This window comes from Scomber japonicus, chromosome 7 (assembly GCF_027409825.1).
Source record: "Scomber japonicus isolate fScoJap1 chromosome 7, fScoJap1.pri, whole genome shotgun sequence".
Lineage (NCBI taxonomy): Eukaryota > Metazoa > Chordata > Actinopteri > Scombriformes > Scombridae > Scomber > Scomber japonicus.
Window position 1 is genome coordinate 7,797,099 of NC_070584.1, and position 22,402 is coordinate 7,819,500.

The 22,402-nt window shown below is 40.1% G+C and overlaps 1 protein-coding gene across 3 annotated transcripts in view; it reads left to right on the forward strand.

Annotated features, from left to right (window-relative positions):
* kif1aa (kinesin family member 1Aa) overlaps positions 1-22,402 on the forward strand; it is a 34,882-nt gene that overhangs the window by 867 nt on the left and 11,613 nt on the right. The window contains exons 2-28 of one of the 3 annotated variants that reach the window (XM_053322811.1): positions 6,933-7,006; positions 7,190-7,372; positions 7,466-7,531; positions 7,620-7,798; positions 7,961-8,072; positions 8,319-8,396; positions 8,552-8,617; positions 8,709-8,726; positions 8,834-8,912; positions 9,028-9,106; positions 9,275-9,417; positions 12,415-12,548; positions 13,436-13,515; positions 13,924-13,999; positions 14,657-14,736; positions 14,848-14,954; positions 15,627-15,707; positions 15,786-15,966; positions 16,121-16,193; positions 16,411-16,501; positions 16,592-16,740; positions 16,838-17,016; positions 17,318-17,455; positions 19,321-19,659; positions 21,827-21,945; positions 22,066-22,151; positions 22,249-22,384. In XM_053322811.1, the coding sequence (XP_053178786.1) occupies positions 6,933-7,006; positions 7,190-7,372; positions 7,466-7,531; positions 7,620-7,798; positions 7,961-8,072; positions 8,319-8,396; positions 8,552-8,617; positions 8,709-8,726; positions 8,834-8,912; positions 9,028-9,106; positions 9,275-9,417; positions 12,415-12,548; positions 13,436-13,515; positions 13,924-13,999; positions 14,657-14,736; positions 14,848-14,954; positions 15,627-15,707; positions 15,786-15,966; positions 16,121-16,193; positions 16,411-16,501; positions 16,592-16,740; positions 16,838-17,016; positions 17,318-17,455; positions 19,321-19,659; positions 21,827-21,945; positions 22,066-22,151; positions 22,249-22,384 (3,126 nt within the window). Of the gene's footprint in view, positions 1-6,932; positions 7,007-7,189; positions 7,373-7,465; positions 7,532-7,619; positions 7,799-7,960; positions 8,073-8,318; positions 8,397-8,551; positions 8,618-8,708; positions 8,727-8,833; positions 8,913-9,027; positions 9,107-9,274; positions 9,418-12,414; positions 12,549-13,435; positions 13,516-13,923; positions 14,000-14,656; positions 14,737-14,847; positions 14,955-15,626; positions 15,708-15,785; positions 15,967-16,120; positions 16,194-16,410; positions 16,502-16,591; positions 16,741-16,837; positions 17,017-17,317; positions 17,456-19,320; positions 19,660-21,826; positions 21,946-22,065; positions 22,152-22,248; positions 22,391-22,402 lie in introns of all 3 variants that reach the window. The other 2 variants (XM_053322809.1, XM_053322810.1) reach the window with 2 other exon arrangements.

The following is a 22,402-nucleotide window of genomic DNA, read 5'->3' on the forward strand; positions in this document are numbered from 1 at the left end:
TCGAAATAGATGAGTTATCATACTGAAATCACCTGCTAGAACGGCATACAGTAGGTGACATAATCTCCAACAAATCTGACCTCATATTTATTTAGGACACGGTCTGTTATTCATTTATTTGGATAGATTTAGCCAGATTTAAAAAAGGCTCCTTATTCAACATTTTATAATTCACCTGTCAATTCAAATCTGTCACAATTGCAATATTGGCAGATGCATTTAAAAGAAACATGTATTCTGTCTGCATGAAATAATCCATAGAAACATACTTTATTTGTTATTGTGCCATATGTTGTTTAGTTTTTAAGCATGTATTGTGCTCCAGAGCGCCTCACATTCCTTGGGTTATGCGTTGTTGCACAGCCAGGCCTCTGCTCGAGAGGAGACTGGAAAGACACTCGATATGTAGTCTGCTTAGCAAGGTAAAGCCATTCATCAATAATGCATGAGGCTTCCTAAAATATTTACCGTTCGGCCTAATTTAGCCATCTCCCCCCTCCTTCCTCGTGTCATGGGTGACTAGACAACAAGCTGGGTGGCTTATTTGGACCCTCTTTTTTTTTTTTAACTGTGATTTGTCGGATTTTGTGATGAAGTTCCCCACTAAACTAAAATGTAAACACTTAGAATCTCGCAAACTCTTATTATGGAATGTTCAGTTTTTTCTTCCATAAGGTTTTCACAGCATGCTGGTGATTAAAATGTGTTGACACCTACAGAAAGCGTGGTGTCACTGCTTTGGCACGGAGCTCCTTCCTCTGTTTCTCCAGCAGTGGACAATGAGTGTTTTGCTGCATTGTCCCTTTAACAGGGTAAACTTAGATCAGAGGGACTGTAATCCACTGGGAATATATTTACATACCAGCGCCTACCAGTGAAATGTCCTTGGAGACATCCTGTTAGCATTTATCTGTGACTTTAATGTCTAATCACACAACGCCAGTTTGTGTTTTTTAATCGTGACAGTTATCTGGGTACACCTGACATGACTATCAATAATCATTATGGTGTTTCCTTATTATTTACTATATGCTCATTTGACTAGATCACTTACTGATTATTCATGGCAATACTCACTACCCTATTCTTAAATACTGTCTTATATATATTCTTAGATAATGTTGATTTTCAGTACAAGCTGTACAGGGGCTCGTGCAACAGTTTACAACATTAATCAGGCTATTAAAGCACTGCGGGCATTGTATAAACATTTACACTAGAGTATTTTTTTGTTAAAAAGATGACGAGCAGAAATTAGCTGCAAAAAAAATGTTTTTTTTTTTTTTTTTTACTGCTTCTGATTATAGTCATATCAGAGATAGCTAATTCATCAAATATCAAGTTAAATATCTCATCAGACCTGAATGCATGCATAAATGAAGCTTCAGGGATGAGAAAATCATACACTAAGCTAATAGAAATTGCAGTGAACATTTGTTACTGACATACTAAGTGGAAACCCTTGCACTGGCTGTTTTACAAACAGAACTCAGTCTGAATGAACAGATTTTAGTCTCAAATCCATTCAATCAATCTTGCTTAAAATTCAGAAATGAAAGCGAGTTTAACATCATGTTATCCATACTAGAAAACATCATGTTGATCAAAAGCACAAAGCTCTCTTTCAGTGAGACTGCAGGTCTTTCAGCAGAGCAGATTGTTCTCTTCAGCTTTGAGTCAATGGCTCTGGATGTGGACCGGAGGATGTGAGCTGACTGATGGCATGAAAAAGCCCATTGGTTGCAGTGTCTGGAGGAGGCACAGAGGCAGGGTATAAATGCCCCCTTGTCTTTTTTGTAGTCTGGGCTGAGGAAAGGAAGAAGAAAATGTTCTTGGGGTTTGTGTGTGTGTGTGTGTGTGTGTGTGTGTGTGTGTGTGTGTGTGCGCGCGTCTCACCCTGCGCTTTGTGCTCTCTGACACCCATGCGTCAGTCAATAGCCCAGTTCCCACAAAGCAAGAGAATGGCAGTAATCTTGTTGTTTGAGAGATCTCCCCTCCCACGCCAGCCTTAATTAAGATGCAGGGGACAGACCTGAAGGAAAGATGGGCCTCTCTTTAAAGGGCTTCTGGCTGCAAATACTTTTCTGGATAAGTTAGAGAGAAGAAATGTCACTACTGGACTGACTCCAAATATTTCTGTGCATCCCATTTAAAACACTTAATAATATCTAGTGCAGTAAGATAAATATTTATATCTCTCCATAGTAGCAAATTGTATGTGGGATATTATGCTGTTGTGGTAAATTCTGTGTTTGAATACAGACACACCCTTGTAAATACATATGTACAAATATCTACCTTTTTAGGTTGAACTGAATGGATTTATGCCGTTGTTTTAATTTTACATAAAGATCTGATTAGAATAATATTGCACAGCTCTGACAGGTAAAGAGCCTGTTAGGTTTCACGTTATTTATAAACCTGGCTCCAAATCCGACCTAAAGCAGCAGACAACATACCACCTACATGTAAACCCAGAGCTGAATATAGCATCTATGTGGCTCCCCTCCAGTCTCTGTCAGTGGGTTCACATCCCCTCTGCCAGACCTGCTGACACAGCCACATTTCCTCTCCTATTGACTGGGGCAGGTCACCCGTGACAGTCGGACCAGCATCACTCAGTCACAATTATGAAGACCCAGCAGCTATGACAAAGACAAACATGGAGTGGTGTCATAATAGGATGCAGAAACATATGATAGTGTAACAGCTACAGCCGATAATCACCACTATAATTAGAATACACGATGTGAGGTGTGGGTGTCGATGACAATGATAGTGACAAACGGGGGTGACGTTTTGCCCCCCAGCAAAGTGTGTATAATAAACATCACACCTGGTGAACTCCACAACTACATTTTTGGATTCAAAATAACCTACTACTGATATAAAGTCACACATTGCTCTAAAAAGTTGATATTCAAAAAGTGCAAGACAATATAGATCTTTAAAGTCAAGTTGGAACTATCCCTTTACAGTAAGTTACATAATGTTAATGTGATTATAAATATATTATACTGTATAACTCACTGTTATAGATATAATTATTCAGCAATAACTAAATAGCATAGAAACCTATAGAAACAATTTGGATAGCATTTGACTAGTTGAGGACAGAGCAAGTAAGGAACAAACCAGGAACTAATGGCTAATTAATAAGCAGTTATTCTGAATCAAGGTTAATGTAGCATATAATAAGTTACATTAGAACAGACTACACACTATATAAATCATCATGTCAAAGAAATAGGTCTTTTGTGTCTGTTTACAATTAAGTAGTTCATTCATTTACAACAAGTTTCCATTTATTTATTGTTATTTTTGTGTAATTAAATCTATTGGTGGATGGTTGTTGGGATGGATCATAATTTTGTGTTCATATTGTGTATGTATTCAGTGTTTTCTGTGTTTTAGAAGATTTTGGGTTGTTGGCTCTTAAAAATAGAGCCTTTCCCATTGTTCCACTGCTGTTGTTCGCTACCTACTTCTTATTCATTTGGGGCGATTCTTTCAAAGTAATTATTCCCTGCACAAGCAATTCAGTACAGTTTTAACATGCTGCTGTTTTTTCTTCCTCCTTGTTTTCTCTCTATCTGAGAAACTAATTTGCGTGCTGTAAAAATGAGTCTATATCAGGGGTATACAATTAAACTCATTAGTAGAAATCAGTACGTGTTAATAAAAGTATGTGTGTACGTGCGTGCACACCCGACCACCTCTGTTCAAGAGTTACGTGAGCACTGTTGTACACTGTTTAATTATGTTTGCCCCCCGCGACATGACTTCCAGACCTGGCGTCATCCATAAACTCAACACCTCGCAATTAACAAGCATTTCCATCATAAAAGGGGGAAGACAGGTAGTAAAAAAGGGAGCATGATGAAAATTGGAGACGTGGCCTGTGGGCGTGAAACGCTGCTAAAACCGGCCTCAGGTGGAGATTACTCTATGACAGGCGAGCGCTGAGCACCATCAACGTCACACCAGTTGCTGAGTGTAATTTCAATATCCAGCACTGCCCCGTGTCTCACTCTAACCCTCATACACGCTGCCAATCACTGCCACTCTGAAGTAATTACTTTATCTGAATGCAAGGCGCTTTTCTTTCCGGTCTTGTATGAATCACAGAAACACAATCAGCAAATGAGTGAGCACAGAGGGGATGTCTTACTGTAGAGAGTGTGTGCTTCTGGGTAGTAGTCTTGATCTTGATATATTTGTCATTTGAGAGGTTTTGTATAGTTCTTTCTAAATTAGATTTATTTGATGGGGTTTTTTCTGTGTGGTGACTCCAGATTTGAAGAACCAGATCAGCTTTATTCGCTATAAAAGCTAATAAATTGCTTCCCTGTTTTCACCACATGGCAGCTTGAGGCTTTCATGCAATATTTGACTGTATTAGAGAGAGTCTTAAATGGCCATTTATTTCCATGCTATAAGGGTTAGCATGTTAATACCACATATTATAAATACATTGTTGTTTGTTGCTTCTTACAAGTCATTGTTAGCTAATTGCTAGCAGAGTTACACACAAAATGCACTATCTTTAGAAAGGGATCATGTACAACAGGTTCAAATCCTCGAACATATTATTTAGTCATTTTTTGTGTAAATTGTATTAGTTCATTTTCAGGTCAAGCTGGTTTTGTAATGAGCAACAACACCAGACTTCACTGAGAAAGCTAACAAGGGTAAACGCTAACACTGAATTGATTGACTATTGTTTCATTAATGCTAGTTGTCTCTCCAGTTCTAAATAGGTGTAACCAGAATTTCTAATGATGTGTGAAGTCATAACATTTACTGTAAAGAAAACATTTGTGGAAGGAGGCAAATTAAGTGCACAGTTGCAGGGAAATTAGCAGTTGCTATTGTGGTTAGTGGCAAACCTCACATATTTTATGACAGTTACAAGCATTCAACACACTACTTTTGTATTCTGTAAATAGAAGAGAGAGTACTGTGCGTAAACTGCAATGAGTCCGTGTTCATACAGTATTTGGCCATGTTCCAGAGTACCTGGACACATCATAGCCAGTAAACATGGCCTCATCTCTTTGTCATGGTGAGGAATGGGTCCTGAAACCCTAAACCCAGGACAGCCACACTGGCCTACATTTCATAAATGGAAACACAGCAGCAGCGTAATGAGCAAATAACAGTGTGTACGCTTACTTGAGAAACTACTTAGCCCTGGGCCTTTTCTTCTATTATCGACCACATCTACATTAGCAGAGAAAATGTCTGGAGCTCTGGGAGCAGGAAGGAAGCATTTTCATAGCTGTTATCATCAGACCACAAGAGTAATGTTGTTCTTCTATGGATGAGCCACCAGGTGAACCTGATGTCACTCACCCAGTCGCAATATTTACAGTAGAACTTGGACCACACTGATATTTGGGTTTGCTTCAGCCCTCTGCATGAGAACCGAGAAGTATTAGATGGAATGACTAATAGTCAGCTGAAGTTAGGCATCCAATATTTTGCCTTTAATTTAGTAACAGTTTCAATAATAAAATGTATCAACAATATGAGAATGAATATAAACCTAGGCCATATCATCACATCACACAGGTTGTTTTATGTGGAAACATTTTTCTATTAAATTTTAATTAATCTTGCTGCATGTGTATTTTTAGTCAATATTAATTATTCCTCTGGTTCAATTGTCCATTGTTAGATCACATTAATTTTGTCTGTTGTTCTATCAAATGCATTATTTGAGAAATGAAACCACTGGACAAGAAAAAAAAAGTTACAAAATTAAATTTTGTATATCAAAGAGGCATTATTTTGAAAGAATCTATTATGATACTGTGTAGAAGTGCAAAGCTTTCCAGGTACATGTTCAGGCATAGTTTTTCTAGCTGCAGACCTATGAGCTACACTTCACTAAAAGGCCTGAGCGAGAGCCATAGACTAAAATGGGGGTAATATAACTAATAGATGAAGTGAACCAGAGAAAGATGTGTGTCATCACCATAAAGCCAAAGAGTACCTCTGTTTGGTTTGTAAAGGGTCATGCAGCAGATGTATCTTATATTAAGTTAGGCTAGATATCAGTAGGAAATGAGTTGATCAGGCATCTTAATTTAACTATGAAGATTTGCTTGAGTCATCATTGTTCATCTTGGAGACCAGACTATTATTGGTAAGACTAGGGCTTCCTTTGGGTAATGAGAAAAGGTATTGAATAGAAAATTTGAATGGCAGGTGGTAGATTTGACTCATTTTGGTCTGTGTGAAATAAACCAAATGACTTGAAATGATATAAGTCTGTATCTCTGACAGCCTGGAAAAAAATGACTGTTATAAGATTCACAGTGGCAGAATATGTTGGAGGGCTGACAAAGACCAGCTGATGTTTGTGTCACGCTTAGACTGCTGAAACGTGAGTTGACTCTGAGCCTGATTCAGTCTGAGCTGTCCTAAAATGGCTGGTGAACAAGAGAAAGCTGGTAGGTAACCACACAGTGTTTTACTTCTGGCTCCACCATCAGGCCAAACTGTTCATTTGGAAACAGGAAGTAAGAATAAGAAAAGTTACCCCTTTTTAATCCAACTTTTTTTTTATGGTGTGATGAATAACAGCCTCACAGAAACACCTGCATGGTTGTACAGAAGAGGTTTGATCTTGCTTTTGGTTGTGCGTACTATTCCCTACTTACTCAGATGCTCACATACATTTGCAAGTGTTTACCTTCCTTCCTAAAAATGCCTGAAGGTTCCTTGTCCCAAAACATCTGTTCCTTTGTTGTTTGCATAAGCGCAGCATCCCAAACATTAAAGATCACTACTGGTACAGAAAGAAGAAGTGACTAAAGCCTTTCCAGCTCTATTAGCACAACATGACACCGACCCAGTTCAGATACAGTTTCGTGTGGACGGCACTCACACTCCCTCTGACCCGTGTTCCTTGTCCTGTCTTTCAGCCATCATCAACCCCAAGCAGGCCAAAGACAACAAGAGCTTCAACTTTGATTACTCCTACTGGTCGCACACCACGGTAACTCTCTCTGCACCCCACGCAGAGCAAATGTTTTACAGACACCCCAACAAAGCCACACACACACACACACACACAAACACAAACACACAGACAATTATTGTGTCATGTTTGTCAGGTTTATGAGAAAATCTAAATATTTAAATAGCTAATTATTGATCTCTTATCGTCTTATCTCCACAGCCAGCGGATGTCAATTATGCCTCTCAGATGCTAGTGTACAAAGACATCGGAGAAGAAATGTTACTTCACGCCTTTGAAGGCTACAACGTCTGCATCTTTGCTTACGGCCAGACGGGCGCTGGCAAGTCCTACACCATGATGGGAAAACAGGACGTCAAAGATCAACAAGGAATCATCCCCCTGGTACAAACACGATCACCTGCTCAGCGCTGACTCTGAATTTCTCAGATGTAACAAAAAAAATGTATATTAATGTTCTTATCCTCCTCCTTCCAGCTGTGTGAAGATCTTTTCACCAAAATCAACGACAATACAGACAACAGCATGTCTTACTCGGTGGAGGTAAGTGTGATACCCCTCCTGTATATACAGTGTACCCGAACCTGACGCCTGTTCAAAATGCTTAAACTCATCTTATGTAACTGAACAGGTAAGCTACATGGAAATCTACTGTGAGCGAGTGCGAGACTTGCTGAACCCCAAAAACAAAGGTCACCTGCGTGTGCGAGAGCATCCTCTGATGGGACCTTATGTGGAGGACCTGTCCAAGCTGGCTGTCACCTCCTACAACGACATCCAGGACCTAATGGACTCTGGCAACAAGGCCAGGTGACGAAACCCTCCATAGACTTATTGAATCATTTATATTCTAGCTTTTTCCTCTTTGGATCTTTGTATTTATTGGTCTAAAAAAACACAAAAACATGTATTTTTGCTTGTTGGATAAACACAAAGCAAACAAACTGACAGATGAATGTACTCTCTCTACAGGACTGTGGCTGCCACCAACATGAATGAAACAAGCAGTCGCTCACACGCCGTCTTTAACATCATATTCACTCAGAAGCGCCTCGATACAGAGACTGATAACACCACTGAGAAGGTAGAGTTGTTCTTTTTTAATCACAACATGATTAAACTCATTTAACATTGAGCTGTTGTCTCTGCTTATCAGTTAGGTGATTGATGACACTGATTTAAGCTTGTCGTAATTAGGAAACCATTGATTACTTGAAGGTCATACTGATAATATAACATTGTGGAAATACTCTCTCAATGGAATAACAATAAATGGAAGGTAGCTTGTTTGTATTTTATTCATTGGAATCTATCTAACTGTCTGTTACAGGTTAGCAAAATAAGTTTGGTGGATCTGGCTGGCAGTGAGAGGGCAGATTCTACTGGAGCCAAAGGGACAAGGCTTAAGGTGAAAACACTTGTCCTCTATCACAGCACTGTAAACTCATTTACTCGCCTGCGTGTGGGAAACAATCGATATGGCTAAATATACATTAAAGCAATTGATTTGTGTGTGTTTTTACTCTCAATGCAAACCTCCTTCTCTGCCTGGCTGTGTCACAGGAAGGAGCAAATATCAACAAATCTCTAACCACGTTGGGGAAAGTCATCTCCGCTTTGGCAGAGGTGGTAAGACTTCTATCTGCATGATGTTCATTGTAAGATAAAGCAGCTTTAATGTTGGATATATGTGTTAATTTTGCTGTCTGCTTTATTTTAGGACTCTGGACCAAATAAGGTAAATTATTTGAATTCTTATTCTTAATATTTTCTATGCATTATTTCTCTGAACTAAATGCAGATGAATACATTGATTTGAATTGTGTTTTTCTACTAATCACACAGAATAAAAAGAAGAAGAAAGTAGAAAGCTTCATTCCCTACAGAGATTCAGTCTTGACTTGGCTACTGAGAGAAAATTTGGGTATAAACATTATTAAACTGAGCTTGACATGATAATCTTTGCCTAATAATCTATCAATTCTCTGCCAAATGTGCCCAAAGTGCTCTAATCTAGCTCTTTTTCTACATTGTGTCAGGGGGTAATTCTCGCACTGCGATGGTAGCCGCCCTGAGTCCAGCAGACATCAACTACGACGAGACCCTCAGCACACTCAGGTAGAAACACATTTTCTACCTCCTCCCACATAGGACACTAATGCAGCTTTGAAGCACCCCTTCACAAGTTACAGCTGCAGAGTTGCGTGGGTGTATGATGTCAGGGGGATTGTGAATGTGCCTCGTCGTCTCCTCCCTCACCCTCGTCCCCTTTATTCCTACTGGCAGGTACGCAGACCGCGCCAAACAAATCCGCTGCAACGCCGTCATCAACGAGGACCCCAACAACCGGTTGGTGCGCGAACTGAAGGAGGAGGTGTCTCGTCTGAAAGAGCTCCTCTTCGCCCAGGGTCTGGGTGACATCATTGAGAGTAAGGACTCATTTATTGGGTCCATGTGACCATTAGACCATTAGCATTATCTCTATATTCAATTTCAAAGTGCTTCTAATGGTTTCAGATCATTTTGTAAGTGTGCACATAATTCTCAAGGATCGGCCTCACCTCAACCCACACAGCTCCTCTCACAAACACACTTGCACTCGTATTATGCTCACAAACATTGCGTGTGTGTGAAGGTGCATTCAGATACAACATCTAACAAAGAGCCAGCCCTCAAAAAATGTAATGGAAAGACATGAGCCAGTGATGAATAGAAGCAGATTCTCTTCAGACTACAGAGGGATTGCATCTTATTCCCACGTTGTAGCAAAAAACAGTAGTGGGAAGCGTGACAAGCATTAGCTTCTGGAGCTAGCATGACAAGCCATCTCTACTGCTGCCCTCACACTCATTTAACCATATAACAGTCCACCCCCTATTCTGTCATGTCATTCTTTCAGCATTAAGTTAAAGAGGGCTCCACCAACACATCAGAGTGGGTTTTGCCTGCGAAAACAGCTGTATAGTGTCTTACGTATCTCTGGAAGGAGCTGTTTCCATCTGTTAAAAGGACAAGTCTTAAATAGACCATGCTGATGTCATAGTGATGTCATAGTGAGTCATCTCAGCTTGGGTTTGGACACTACTGATTTCTAACAGGGAGCCTGCATCACAAACTAGAGGTGTGGAGTTTGATAGAAGTGGACATTTATCAGGCACAGAGGGTCTTCAGAAAAGATGCCTTTTAGATACATTATGGGGGGATGTAGTGTTTTTGGAGATTTTAGCCTCTGCAGCATTGATATTGAATATTAATTTTTGAACTGTCTCCTTCATTTGTACTGCATTAAATCAGCACATTACCCCTTAAAACTGAGACAACACCCATGCTGACAGAATGAACCACTTCCTCTGTTAAGCTAGCAGGCTGGATCACATTACCCCCCTCCTCAATTGTAATTTAAGAGGCGTGAATTCTGATGCACTGTTAAATCACTTGAACATTTGTATCTGAACGCACCTTCACAGTTATCTTGAAATTCATTTCTGTCTCATAATCATTGTCTTGGCTGAACCTGTGAGTGATTAATTGACACCATTAGTCACATGCAGAGCTGTGTATCCTGTACTGAGAGCATTCTAGACAAACTGATTTTATTTATGTTGACCACACAGCTCGATATGTGAACGTTTAAATGATCACTTGAATCTAAAGTTATCACACCATCTCTTTCTCTCTCTCTCTCTCTCTCTTTGTGTCATGCTCTATCTTCTCTTCTCCCAGCGTTTCGAGGGTCTGGTGCTGAGATAGAGGGTTTGAAATGTATGTTTTCTGGCTCTTGCTTTCGCTCTTGTGGCAGCTTAGCATCATTGGCGCTTATTGTGACAGTAAATAATAGCTTTTTTTTGTGTGTTCCCTGCAGCACCACAATGTCATGAGAAACTGATCAGATTGTTTAAAAAGATATCTACTGAAACACAAGTAGATGAATGTTGCACTACAAACAGCATGTAGGCTTTTTTTTCATTTTGGCTGTTATCTATTTATATATCTCCATATATGCAATGTCATGGTGCTGTAGAGATTTGTGTTTTTGGCTTCGTAGCTGCGGCATTGTTGAGGCAAGCTTAATTCACTGCGATGCAACAACATATGTATGTGCGCCATCAAAAGATGTGTCTCATCCCGATCTTTAATTTCCCCCGATGTAGAGACTGTAGCCTCCCGTTCCCCGGCAGGGTCTGTCTGTCTGTCTCTATCCCCTCCTGTTGGCAGCCGTAAAAGAAAGCATTCAGTAAACATAAGGCGACGATGATGACGGTGCACCCTTTCCAGTCATTTGAGGATGAGAGCTTAATCATTTGCATAATATTACATCTATGAAGTAGTCACCTCATTTAATGCCATGAATTTTTACTGTCTTTCCATAATAGACGACTTCATTAACTGCACTGCAAAGGCAATATTATGTGATCCATCTTGGCAGGCAACAGCCTGTCCAGACGGATGGGTGTGATACATTTTCCAATTTATTGCTCTGTGTTGCCATAGCAGCAGCTGCAGGGTTGATATTCTTTATTTTGTAGGATCTCTCAGAGGCCTTTGAGGTGCAACAACAATGCCAAGAAAAAAAAACAGTGAACAAACAACAGAAGACAGGATGTAAACTGTAGACTATCTTGATAAGTTATTATTATTTTTTTTTTGTAATGACTATGCATATAAACTTAACACTGTGTCTGCTTCTCTGCTAGAGAAATGGATTACTTTCAGTTAATTGCTAAATCGCTATTTTTAGAGAAGCACACTGAGCATTAAATGCATCTCACCAGCTTTTAGATAGAGTAATAATGTAAATTGACAGCTCAGACTTCCTGAATGTTCTCTGAAGGAATTACAAATGAGTCATTATGTCTCTGCATTTGACGGCCTTGCTTACGTATTTTACTTTCCATACACGATGACTCATTGTATTATTGCTGTAAAAGGTGCTTGATTTGGTATAATTCTTTTCTCATATTAGATTTTCTATCTGAAACTTTAACATTTTCCTGTCTTTGGCTGTCCCTGCATTTGACTCTTGCTTGAGGTTTTTCTATATTAGTTGCATTTTCTTTGTGCCTTGTCATGGCTGGACGGCCTCTTTGCTGCATCTTTTTTTTGGTTGGTCTTCTTTGCGCGTGGCTTTTTCCCGCTGGTGTTGCCCTCGCTTGTATGCCAGCACTTCAAATTTCTCTCTTTTTTAAATTAGATTTGTTTCAAGCTACATTTTTCTCTTCTTTCTATTCTCCCTTTTCCTCTTCCTTATCTGTCTGCAATTCCTCGTTTCTTTACTCCTTCTATTATCGATTACCCCCCCCCCCCCCGACCTCCCCCACTTCCTGTACACTCCCCAGTGCCCCCTCCCACCCTGACAGACCTATCCGATTACAAGAACAATAACAATAAAGGCCAAGCTGTGAATCAAAGGGATGATCTCTCCACAGTGACCAATGCCATGACGGGGATGAGTCCCTCTCCGTCTCTCTCGGCCTTGTCCAGCCGTGCCGGGTCTATCGCCAGTCTGCACGACCGCATCATGTTCAGCCCAGGCAGCGAGGAGGCCATCGAGAGGCTGAAGGTGAACACAGGATAACATACAGTACCACTCCTCTCCCACTTTGACATGGTGCCGTTGTACTGTATGCACATATCAGATATTCCCTATGCCCATCAATTTGAATGATTTGTACTCCTGACCTCTCAGTAGGTAAAGGATTAGATTGGCTATTTTTCTATATTTTTGTTATTGTCAAGCTGGGGGTCCACATTAGAAGCCTGTTTGTTTTGTTTTGTTTCATTATTACATTACATCACATTACATTTGCACCATTTTTTACCAAAAGTAAGACTGAATACTCCATGTCAAATGGTGTAACCACAAAGAATGATAAACATTACATATTTCATCCACCTACAGTGTATTTCAGTGTACTTATACAAAAAATCACTTAATTTTTTAAAAATGTAAATGGTTCCTGATTTACATGACTCCCCAGATTAAGTTTAATATTTAGAACAATTGTATTCCATTACCTTTATTTAATATAAAAAGTTAGAATAAATAGTAATAGCAAGTATAAATATCAGGTACAAAGTGTTTATGGTTACACCACTTAGACATAATCCTCTAATATATTCTCTCCAAATGGATTCAATTTGTCTAAACCACATGGATACAAAAAAATGTCATTGACCCATTTACTATGAGCCCAGGTACATCTTCATGTAATGACTGAACATGTCACCCAGTGCAACCGTGTGGCTCAATGATGTATTTATTGTTTGGACAACAATGGAGCTTAATGCCATAGAGGAATGGCAGCTACACAAACAGTTCTGGTTAGAAGGAATAGTTCATTGTAGATTTTGGTCTTTTTTTGAGATATGTTAAAAAGAAATACATCACTAGGCCTAACCTTTCAGATGGCTGTTTACATGTCTTAACACTGTCGTTTGAAATGTCAGGAAACAGAAAAAATCATTGCAGAACTCAATGAGACTTGGGAAGAGAAACTTCGCCGAACAGAAGCCATCAGAATGGAAAGGTGAGATATTACAATATGCCCTTTGTATTATTATTATTACATATTCTCTCTTTTAGAAAGGAGTCCTGCCTGCACAAAAGTAAAAACAGCTTATGAAAAAAAGACAATAATTAATGAACACAGAGAGACATAACAGACAAATATCCTCAAAGAATGCTAATATAATGTTAAGAAAAAGGACATTTGCAGTCATTGAAGATTACTTAGTACAGTAGTAGAGTTTGATATTTTTTATAACATACAGTATGAGCCTGCTTCTGTACAATTATTTATCTTAAAACGTCCAACAAGATGAAGGTGCTAAAACTGAATTAGTGTTCCATTCATTCATGTGGAACACTGAGCTAAACTTTATTAATGATTGACGCATTTTAACATGAAGACACTGAATCTGATGTTCATCCACAGAGAAGCCTTGCTGGCAGAGATGGGCGTAGCAATGCGAGAAGACGGTGGGACAGTTGGTGTTTTCTCCCCGAAGAAGGTAGGAAATTGCGACATTTCCAAAAATGCGCCATGATCTAATACCCACCATTCAAATGAATCACTATAATGCTTGTCTATTTACCCCAAAGCCCTCCGATAGTCCTAGAAAGCCCCAGCCTGTGTTTATTGACACAGTCGGTCTGTTTTCCCCCAATGAGGTTTGTAGCTCTGAAGTGTTTAAAACTGCCTCCTTCTCTGATTGCTCTGAGTCTCGTTTCAACAGGAACCTCGCCAACATCTGACGAGGGCTTTTTTCCCCCTTTTTTCCGAGTGTTATCTTAAATCTACTTCATACTCACTTCAAACACTCCCCTCACTGCGCTCAAGGCAGCAATGGGTGTAAACATGGGGGGGAAAGATAATGGTTGTGCCCCCATTTCGGTGGTTTATGGCTGTTTGCCTGCAGCCCCAATAACATCAGACTGAGACTACATTAAACAGTCATGCTGGGAAGCTGCGGGGAGCGAGTTTGACTGCATGGTTTTAACTACCGCTGATCGTTTGATGTTTCTTCCTGAGAGAGATTGCTGTTCAGCACTGTGATTTGCAGTGTGCGCATATGTTATATTGTAAATAACATATGGCTAATAAATGATTGATGTAAATTACTCGCTAAATTTCAACAGGCAGTAAATTGTTCCTTGTTCTCTGTCAGACGCCTCATCTGGTAAACCTCAACGAGGATCCTCTGATGTCTGAGTGCCTACTGTACTACATTAAAGATGGAATCACCAGGTTAGATATGTTAACAATATAAAAAATACACACTGAATTACTAACTTAAAGGAGGCAAAGCAAAGAGTTTTATTTGAGGTGTGACACCACAGTTTCACCTATTGTTTTTAGGGTAGGTCGTGTAGACGCCAGCAGTCGCCAGGACATCGTCCTCAGCGGACACTTCATAAAGGATGAGCACTGCACCTTTACCAGTTCCACCGGTCCAGCGGGAGAAAGTGAGCTGTCCTTATCTTGCTTTATCAGGCTTGTATTTGGGTCAGTGATAAATAAGGGTTGGCAAGATGAGCAATTCAAAAATATCTTAAAAAATAGTTTTAAAAGCAGCATCAGGTTTATTAAAATGTACATTTTGTATTTTTGTTGGTTTTATTTCATTTACCAAAAGTAAGACTACATGCTCCTGAAAATGTCAAATGGTGTAACCACAAAAGAATGATAAATATGAAATATTTTATCCACCTACAGTGTATTACTGTATACACATAATTACTTCATTTAAAAAATGAGTTTCCTGATTAACATGATTCCCCAGATTAAATATAATATTTAGAACAATTATATTACTTCAACCTTCATTTGATATAAAAAGTTATAATTTTTTTATTGAGAATTTAGTGTTTTTAAGCAAGTTTAATTATTTGGTACAAAGTTTTTATGGTTACACCTTGCCAGAATCTTCTAAAATATATTCTCTCAAAATTGATTAAAAGCATACATTTTATACTGAGTCCACAAAAAAAACGAATGTGTACAATGCATTCATGTGTTTATTTTCAAATTTTAACCCCTTTAAATTTAACTCAACCACATGGACATAAAAAATCCATCATTGACCCTTAACAGACAGGACAGGAAGTCTCACATTGGTCTCTATCTCTCCTGATCAGCTGTTGTCCTAGAGCCCTGTGAAGGAGCTGAGACCTATGTCAACGGAAAGAGAGTGACAGAGCCAACAATCCTCAAATCAGGTCTGGATATCAACTCGCAATCTATATGATGACTAGTAGCAACATGTATGTGATGCTGATGTTCCAATACCCCTACAGGAAACCGCATCATCCTGGGTAAAAGCCACGTGTTCCGCTTCAACCACCCCGTGCAAGCCAGAGCAGAGAGGGAGAGGACCCCATGTGCCGAAACACCTGCCGAGCCCGTGGACTGGGCCTTCGCTCAGAGGGAGCTGCTGGAGAAACAGGGCATTGACATGAAACAGGAGATGGAACAGAGGTACTTTGGAGGAAATAGCGAGCCAGTGGACTTAATTCTTCCCAGAAAGGCAATACAGATAACAGATAGAGCCTAATCACTGACATACAGTACAGGATTGTAGACAGGAACAGCAAACGAGATGCCCGTTGTTCACTTGTGTTTATGTCTTCAGGCTGCAGGAGTTGGAGGACCAGTATCGCAAAGAGAGAGAGGAGGCCAACAATCTTCTAGAGCAGCAAAGATTGGTACAGTAATGAGCAGCAGTAATGAGTGTAGCTTTATGTGCTGCTGACATTAATTATTAAAGGTATAGCAAGCAAACATCAAACTATGCTTTATTTACAGTATAATCATATTTTTAATGGCTAAGTTCACTTATTCAATTGACATATTTTTCTAATTATCGCTGATACAGTAGGGGGATGTGATTTTGACATGGGTCTTCATTAACCATTTCTGTAGGATTATGAGAGCAAGCTGGAAGCTCTTCAGAAACAAGTGGACCGTTATTACCCAGAAGCCACTGAAGAAGAGGAGGAGCCAGAAGAGGAAGGTAGTGCAAATGATTGGACACAGACACCGTACATAGTGTAGTTGTTGTTGGTAAGCTTGCTAAATGATCATGTTTCCTTTTGGCCCACAGTGCAATGGACAGAGAGGGAAAGGGAGATGGCCGTGTGGGGCTTCCGTAAGTGGAGGTGCTACCAGTTCACCTCTCTCCGTGACCTGCTATGGGGCAACGCCATCTTCCTCAAGGAGGCCAATGCTATCAGTGTGGAACTCAAGAAGAAGGTCCAACATGTTAAACGTCATTAAAACACTATATTCCCCAAATTGACGTTACAATACGGATCTCTGACTCTTATCGATGATCTCTGTGCCCCTGCAGGTCCAGTTCCAGTTTGTGCTGCTGACAGACACTCTCTACTCCCCCCTGCCTCAAGATCTGTTGCCCCCAGACGCGACTAAAGACAGAGAGAAGAGACACTTCCCACGCACCATTGTGGCTGTGGAGGTGCAGGATCAGAAGAATGGAGCCACACACTACTGGACATTAGACAAATTAAGGTACGTGCACCACCATATCTTTATATAACAACACTTTTTAAACACTGAGGCCAAAATGCTGCATGTACTTTTCAGACATGTAGCCAAAAGACAATACTAATTCTGTAGAAACACCCTTGAATAATTTTGCCACCAAATAAAAATGTCTGCAAGTCTCTGAGATACAGTAGACTCGATTGAAAAAGGCGACAACCACAACACGTATGTGAGGGATACATTTAAAAAAAGAACATTTCTAATTAACACCATGCTGTGCCTCTGTAGTCTATTGACTCTGCGGGATTGTTGCTCCTTCTTGCAGGCAGAGACTCGATCTGATGAGAGAGATGTACGACCGCGCTGCCGACGTGCCCAACACCACCACAGAGGACAGTGAGAATGTGATGACAGGAGGGGACCCCTTTTACGACCGCTTCCCGTGGTTCCGTCTGGTGGGCAGGTAAATACTGAACAACACTATCAGGCCAGAACAGTATGTGAACAGCAGAGACAGGCGATCGTACAGAGCTTTACACTATTAACGCCAACTCAAAGGTCAACAGCAGCGAGCAGACAGCTGCCCAGTGTTAGTCTTATTTGTCTGTTCGTGATAATGGGAAGCTGTTGACTGTAAGTGGCACATGTTGCGCACGTGGTCACCTGATAGACCATAATGACGGAGACACCAGCCTCAAGTAGTCAGCAGCTCACTTCATTATGGTGTCTCTGTTACTACATAGTGAAGTCTGGTGTTCCCAGGCTACGCTGTGGGTGCATCACTATCGTCATATCTCTCCCTATGAAACACTCACTGGGCATCATTTATCAATAAACATACAGTGATCACAAACTTATACCAATAACATAAATGTAATTGAACTTTTATTCCCCAAATGTTGTCATAACTGTTAAGTTTTAACTTGTGCTGTCAGTATCAACTGTCAACTTCTATGTGCTTTATTAACGAATGAAGTCCTTCTTTTTCTGGTAGCCAGAGTGAACATATTTCTCCTGAACATGAGCTTTCATCTTTAGCACAAAGGATGGATTTGACGATCAATGGAAATGATCAGTACACGCTCGTTGGTTCCAGGCCTGTCATTTTTTACTGGGAAAAACAGGCCGTGGAACATTTGAGAACGACATTTTTTTTTAGTCCTCCTACTCAAAGCCTGCTGTTTCTTTCTCTCCCACTTTGGCACACAGCCTCCCAGTGGCTCTCTCAGGCTCTCTCTTTCTCGCTCTTGCAGATGGGTCCTACACACAGTCACATGCCCCAGTTATATAATATTCTGCATATCAAAGCCTTTAATGTCATTTAGCTCCTGCGAGACAAGTAGAAAATGATCAGGCAACAATCTGAAAACCACTTGAAATATGCTGTTTGTCAGCTCATTTAGAACTAGTGTTTATACAAGTATATCTAGCCATATGCACCACATCTAATGACATTTTGTTATCCAGGCAAATTAAACATCATCAATCAACTGACGTTTGTCAGCCATTTGTATGATGAACACTAGTAAAGCTAACTAGTTGAGACACACACTCAAAACTTTATGATCAACAGCTGCTGATTTATATATAAGCTTTACACTATAACTCATTGCTGATAATAATAACATGGGGGATTCACTCATAATGTCCACAGCTAATTGTTTTTTGTATGTATTTGCTACTTATAATTAGAGTAGTGTATTAAATCAGTAATTAAATTAATATTTATGATAAGAGTCTAGCAGCACAGACAGAGACTAGAAAAACAGATAAAGAACTATTGGAATTAAATAAATAAAAATAAGATATTAATTAATTTGACTGATGACACTAAGAGTATAAATACAAAATACACATTACAATACATTAATATATATATATATATATATATATATATATATAGCTATGTTATACAAATATTGAGTATATTACAGGTGTAAGTATGAATAATACACATATCAAAATATTAAATGTTATATATGATATATGTGCAGTATATGTACAGTAATACACATACACCATACTTATGGTACAGCAGCAGTTTACACCTTTTTCCTGCAGATTGTCAATCATCATGTTCTTGTTCTGGCACATTTAAGTATAGCCCTCCAAGCAAAGGTGGTTAAATACTTCTAACCACCTTTGCAGCTTGTCTCACACTATCCCATCTGTCATCTATGTCTCCACTATACACTCTCCACCACAACAGACAGCAAAAGCAGATTTTGGCTGAAAGGGAGGAAGGTTTTTTTCCTCTGGCCCTCTCCATATGGTGCCCCCTCTTGTTTGAACAAGTGTGTGCTTTCTATCTGACTGTACTAACCCAGTTCCCATGTTCTCTGGCTGCACCAGAAACCCCATTTTCCACGCATGCATGAGCGAACGAATGAGTGATCCCACCCCATCCCCGACCCCCTCCACCTCCGAAATTACCGAGCTGGCCGACTCGCAGCGGGAGGTTCGAGGTGTGGAGGAGGAGTTGGAGGATTTGGAAGACCTGGACGATGATATCTTTTTGGACGACCCGTGCTCGGAGCTCGGGGGAGAGGATGATGATGATGATGATGATGATGATGATGATGATGATGAGGGCGAGCTCTGCCGAGGCTCCGGCGAAGGCCTGGACCCCTTTTACGACCGCTCACCATTATTCAGTGTAGTGGGAAGGTTGGTGAGGTTTCGGGAGCATGCTGGTGGAGGAAACTAGCTCTTTCACGCTGAGACGCTGGGTCCGTTTTCCCCTCGATAGATCAGCGCAGACTAAATGACATAAAAACACAATATGACAACACAGTATGTCCTCACACAGCCCTCACTCTGTTGAGAACTGTGTGTGCAAGAGTTGGGGGAGTACATAAAACACGCTCATGGGAGTGTCTTTTATTTTCTGATGTGGCACCCACACATTTTCTGCCCACATTAGCCTCCTTTTGGTTGTATGAACATTTGAGGCAAATAAACTATACTATAACAGTGTGGAATTGGCACATTTTAGTTTAGTAGCTTCCGTGGAGATTTAGAAACTTTAACAATGTTTTTTTTTGGTGGTTGGATTTTCATTTCATCATCTTCTTTAACGCTGGCTGCTTGGTTAGTACTCCAAAACAAATTTGCCCCTTAAGTTTCCCCTGTCTCAGTCTTCAATGTCACACAAATGCTCTCAAATGTTTAAACCACTACACAGATTTTTTTTTTTCATGAACTGGACACTGGAGTAGACATTTCTGGGCTTCAAGGTTTTATCTTTTGCTTTCTATTTTTAATCTCATCAAATTAGATATGCTTGTTTTTATTGATTTTGCTAACTGCTTCTTTTTTTCCGTTTTAATACACTAGCTTAGACTAAATGCTTCTCCCTCATTTGACAATTCTACTTATCAAAAACGCTAGCCTGGGGGTGGGTCATCTTCTTACCACTTGTTTCCATGGAAATCCAAGCAATGTTGATGCTCAACGACTGCTTGAGGTGTGTGTCTCACTTGAGCGCGGCTAAAATGCAAAGTAGCGGCTTTTAAGGATAATTCACCAGGCAAAGCACTGACATGTCTCATGGAGTATATTAAGGTCTGATTTGCATAACAGAGGAAACCCACAGCGAATATGTTCTCACCCCCGCTGTGAAAACCTGAATAAGGTTGAAAGAGTCTGGAAATTATTCATGTGAACTAGCAAAGTTATGTTTCAAGGAAGACTCAAAATCTCAAGATGAAAGAGCTGGTTTCTACTGCAGCTGTCTCTTTTAGGCATGCCAGAGCACAAGTCTTTTCATTTTGACCTTTTTTGTCAATTTTTACTTGAATACGTCTGATGATGATCTAGTGCCCTTCTTTTGCACAAATTAGCACTTCGACCCGGGAGGTGCCCTTTGATTTCTGGTGTTATTCGTTGGTTTCTTTTTTTTTTTCCTTTTTTTTGGTGTAGCATACAATATATCAAGCTGTTGGCAGTTTTTATTCAAGCTGAGCCATGTTCCGTATGATGATTTCTGTTCCATTTGCTTTTGATTCCTTTGAGTCGAGAAGTTGAAAGCATTTTTGTTCACCTTTTTTGTCCTGAGCATGCCTTATTTGCACCTCACCAATCTTGTCATAAGCCTTTCCCTTTTAACACTCGCCACCCTTAAATGTCTACCCCTGTTAGCTCGTGGAAAAGTGGTCATTGACTGCAAGATTTATTGTAGATTTGTTAAAAACTAGAGAAAAAACCAAGAAAGAGAAACCTTTCTAAATGTAGCCTTTGTCACTACCCTTGAAGTATTTTCAGATGTAGTTCATATACAAAGTGCCACAAGTCCTCTATTTGGCTTTGTACATTGGATATGTAGTGCAGTGTTTTCATATTGAGTCCAGTAAACTATGATTATTAAGTAATGCAAAAAAAGAAGTCATTATTTCAGGAATGCAATTCATTGCTCATGACGAAAACATCTGCTCTCCAGCTCAGTGTTGAGCTGGTTTCCAATATTTTGGAAATCATTTAAAGAATTCAAAGTTGACCCTTACACACATGCTCCTTAGCCTCACCAAGCTTTCATCAGTACAGTAAAAAAAAAAAAAAAAAGAAAGAAAAAAAAAAGAATACTGCATGTGACCCATAAATGTCCTGATGAGATCATCATTTGTAGATGGTGAGGAAAAGCCCCATAAGAAGCGATAGTAAAGGGCAGCCATGGCCATCGCAAGAGCAGTCCCAGCTTCTGTTTGGTTGCTTTGCAGCTCTGTGTTCTGTTGTCCAGTCCAGTGAAATTTTATAAAGTGTGAGCCACCTCCTCAGTTTATTTTTTTTTTAAATGTTCTGTTATTCCTCTCGTTTTTTCCCCCTGCCTTTTATCCAGGGCTTTTGTTTATCTGAGTAACCTGCTCTACCCGGTCCCGCTCGTCCACCGCGTGGCCATCGTCAGCGAGAAGGGTGAAGTGAAGGGCTTCCTGCGGGTGGCAGTGCAGGCCATATCAGGTAAGGCTCGGAACCTCAGCCTTATTTTTGATTGGATAAAGAGCATTAAGAGGTTGAAAGGACAGGCTGCGTGTGACTTCTTGAGGGAGTGAAGTGAAGGTGCTTTGTGTTTCCCTCCAGCTGATGAGGAAGCTCCCGACTACGGCTCAGGAGTGAGGCAGTCAGGCACTGCCAAAATCTCATTCGAGGATCAGCAATATGAAAAGGTAAGAGTCAATCTCTGCACTTACTATATATACTGTCTACCTGTACACACAATTATTTACATACCATGTACATGTGTTTTGTGCCTTGCTATTGCAGTTCCAATCAGAGTCCTGCAGTGTAGGACTGTCCCGTACAGGGATTTCACAGGAAGAGCTTCGTATCGTGGAAGGGGAGGGGCAGAATGTAGAAATGGGACCCTCGGCTGATGAGGTCAACAACAACACATGTGCGGGTAATCGTATTTACGAGT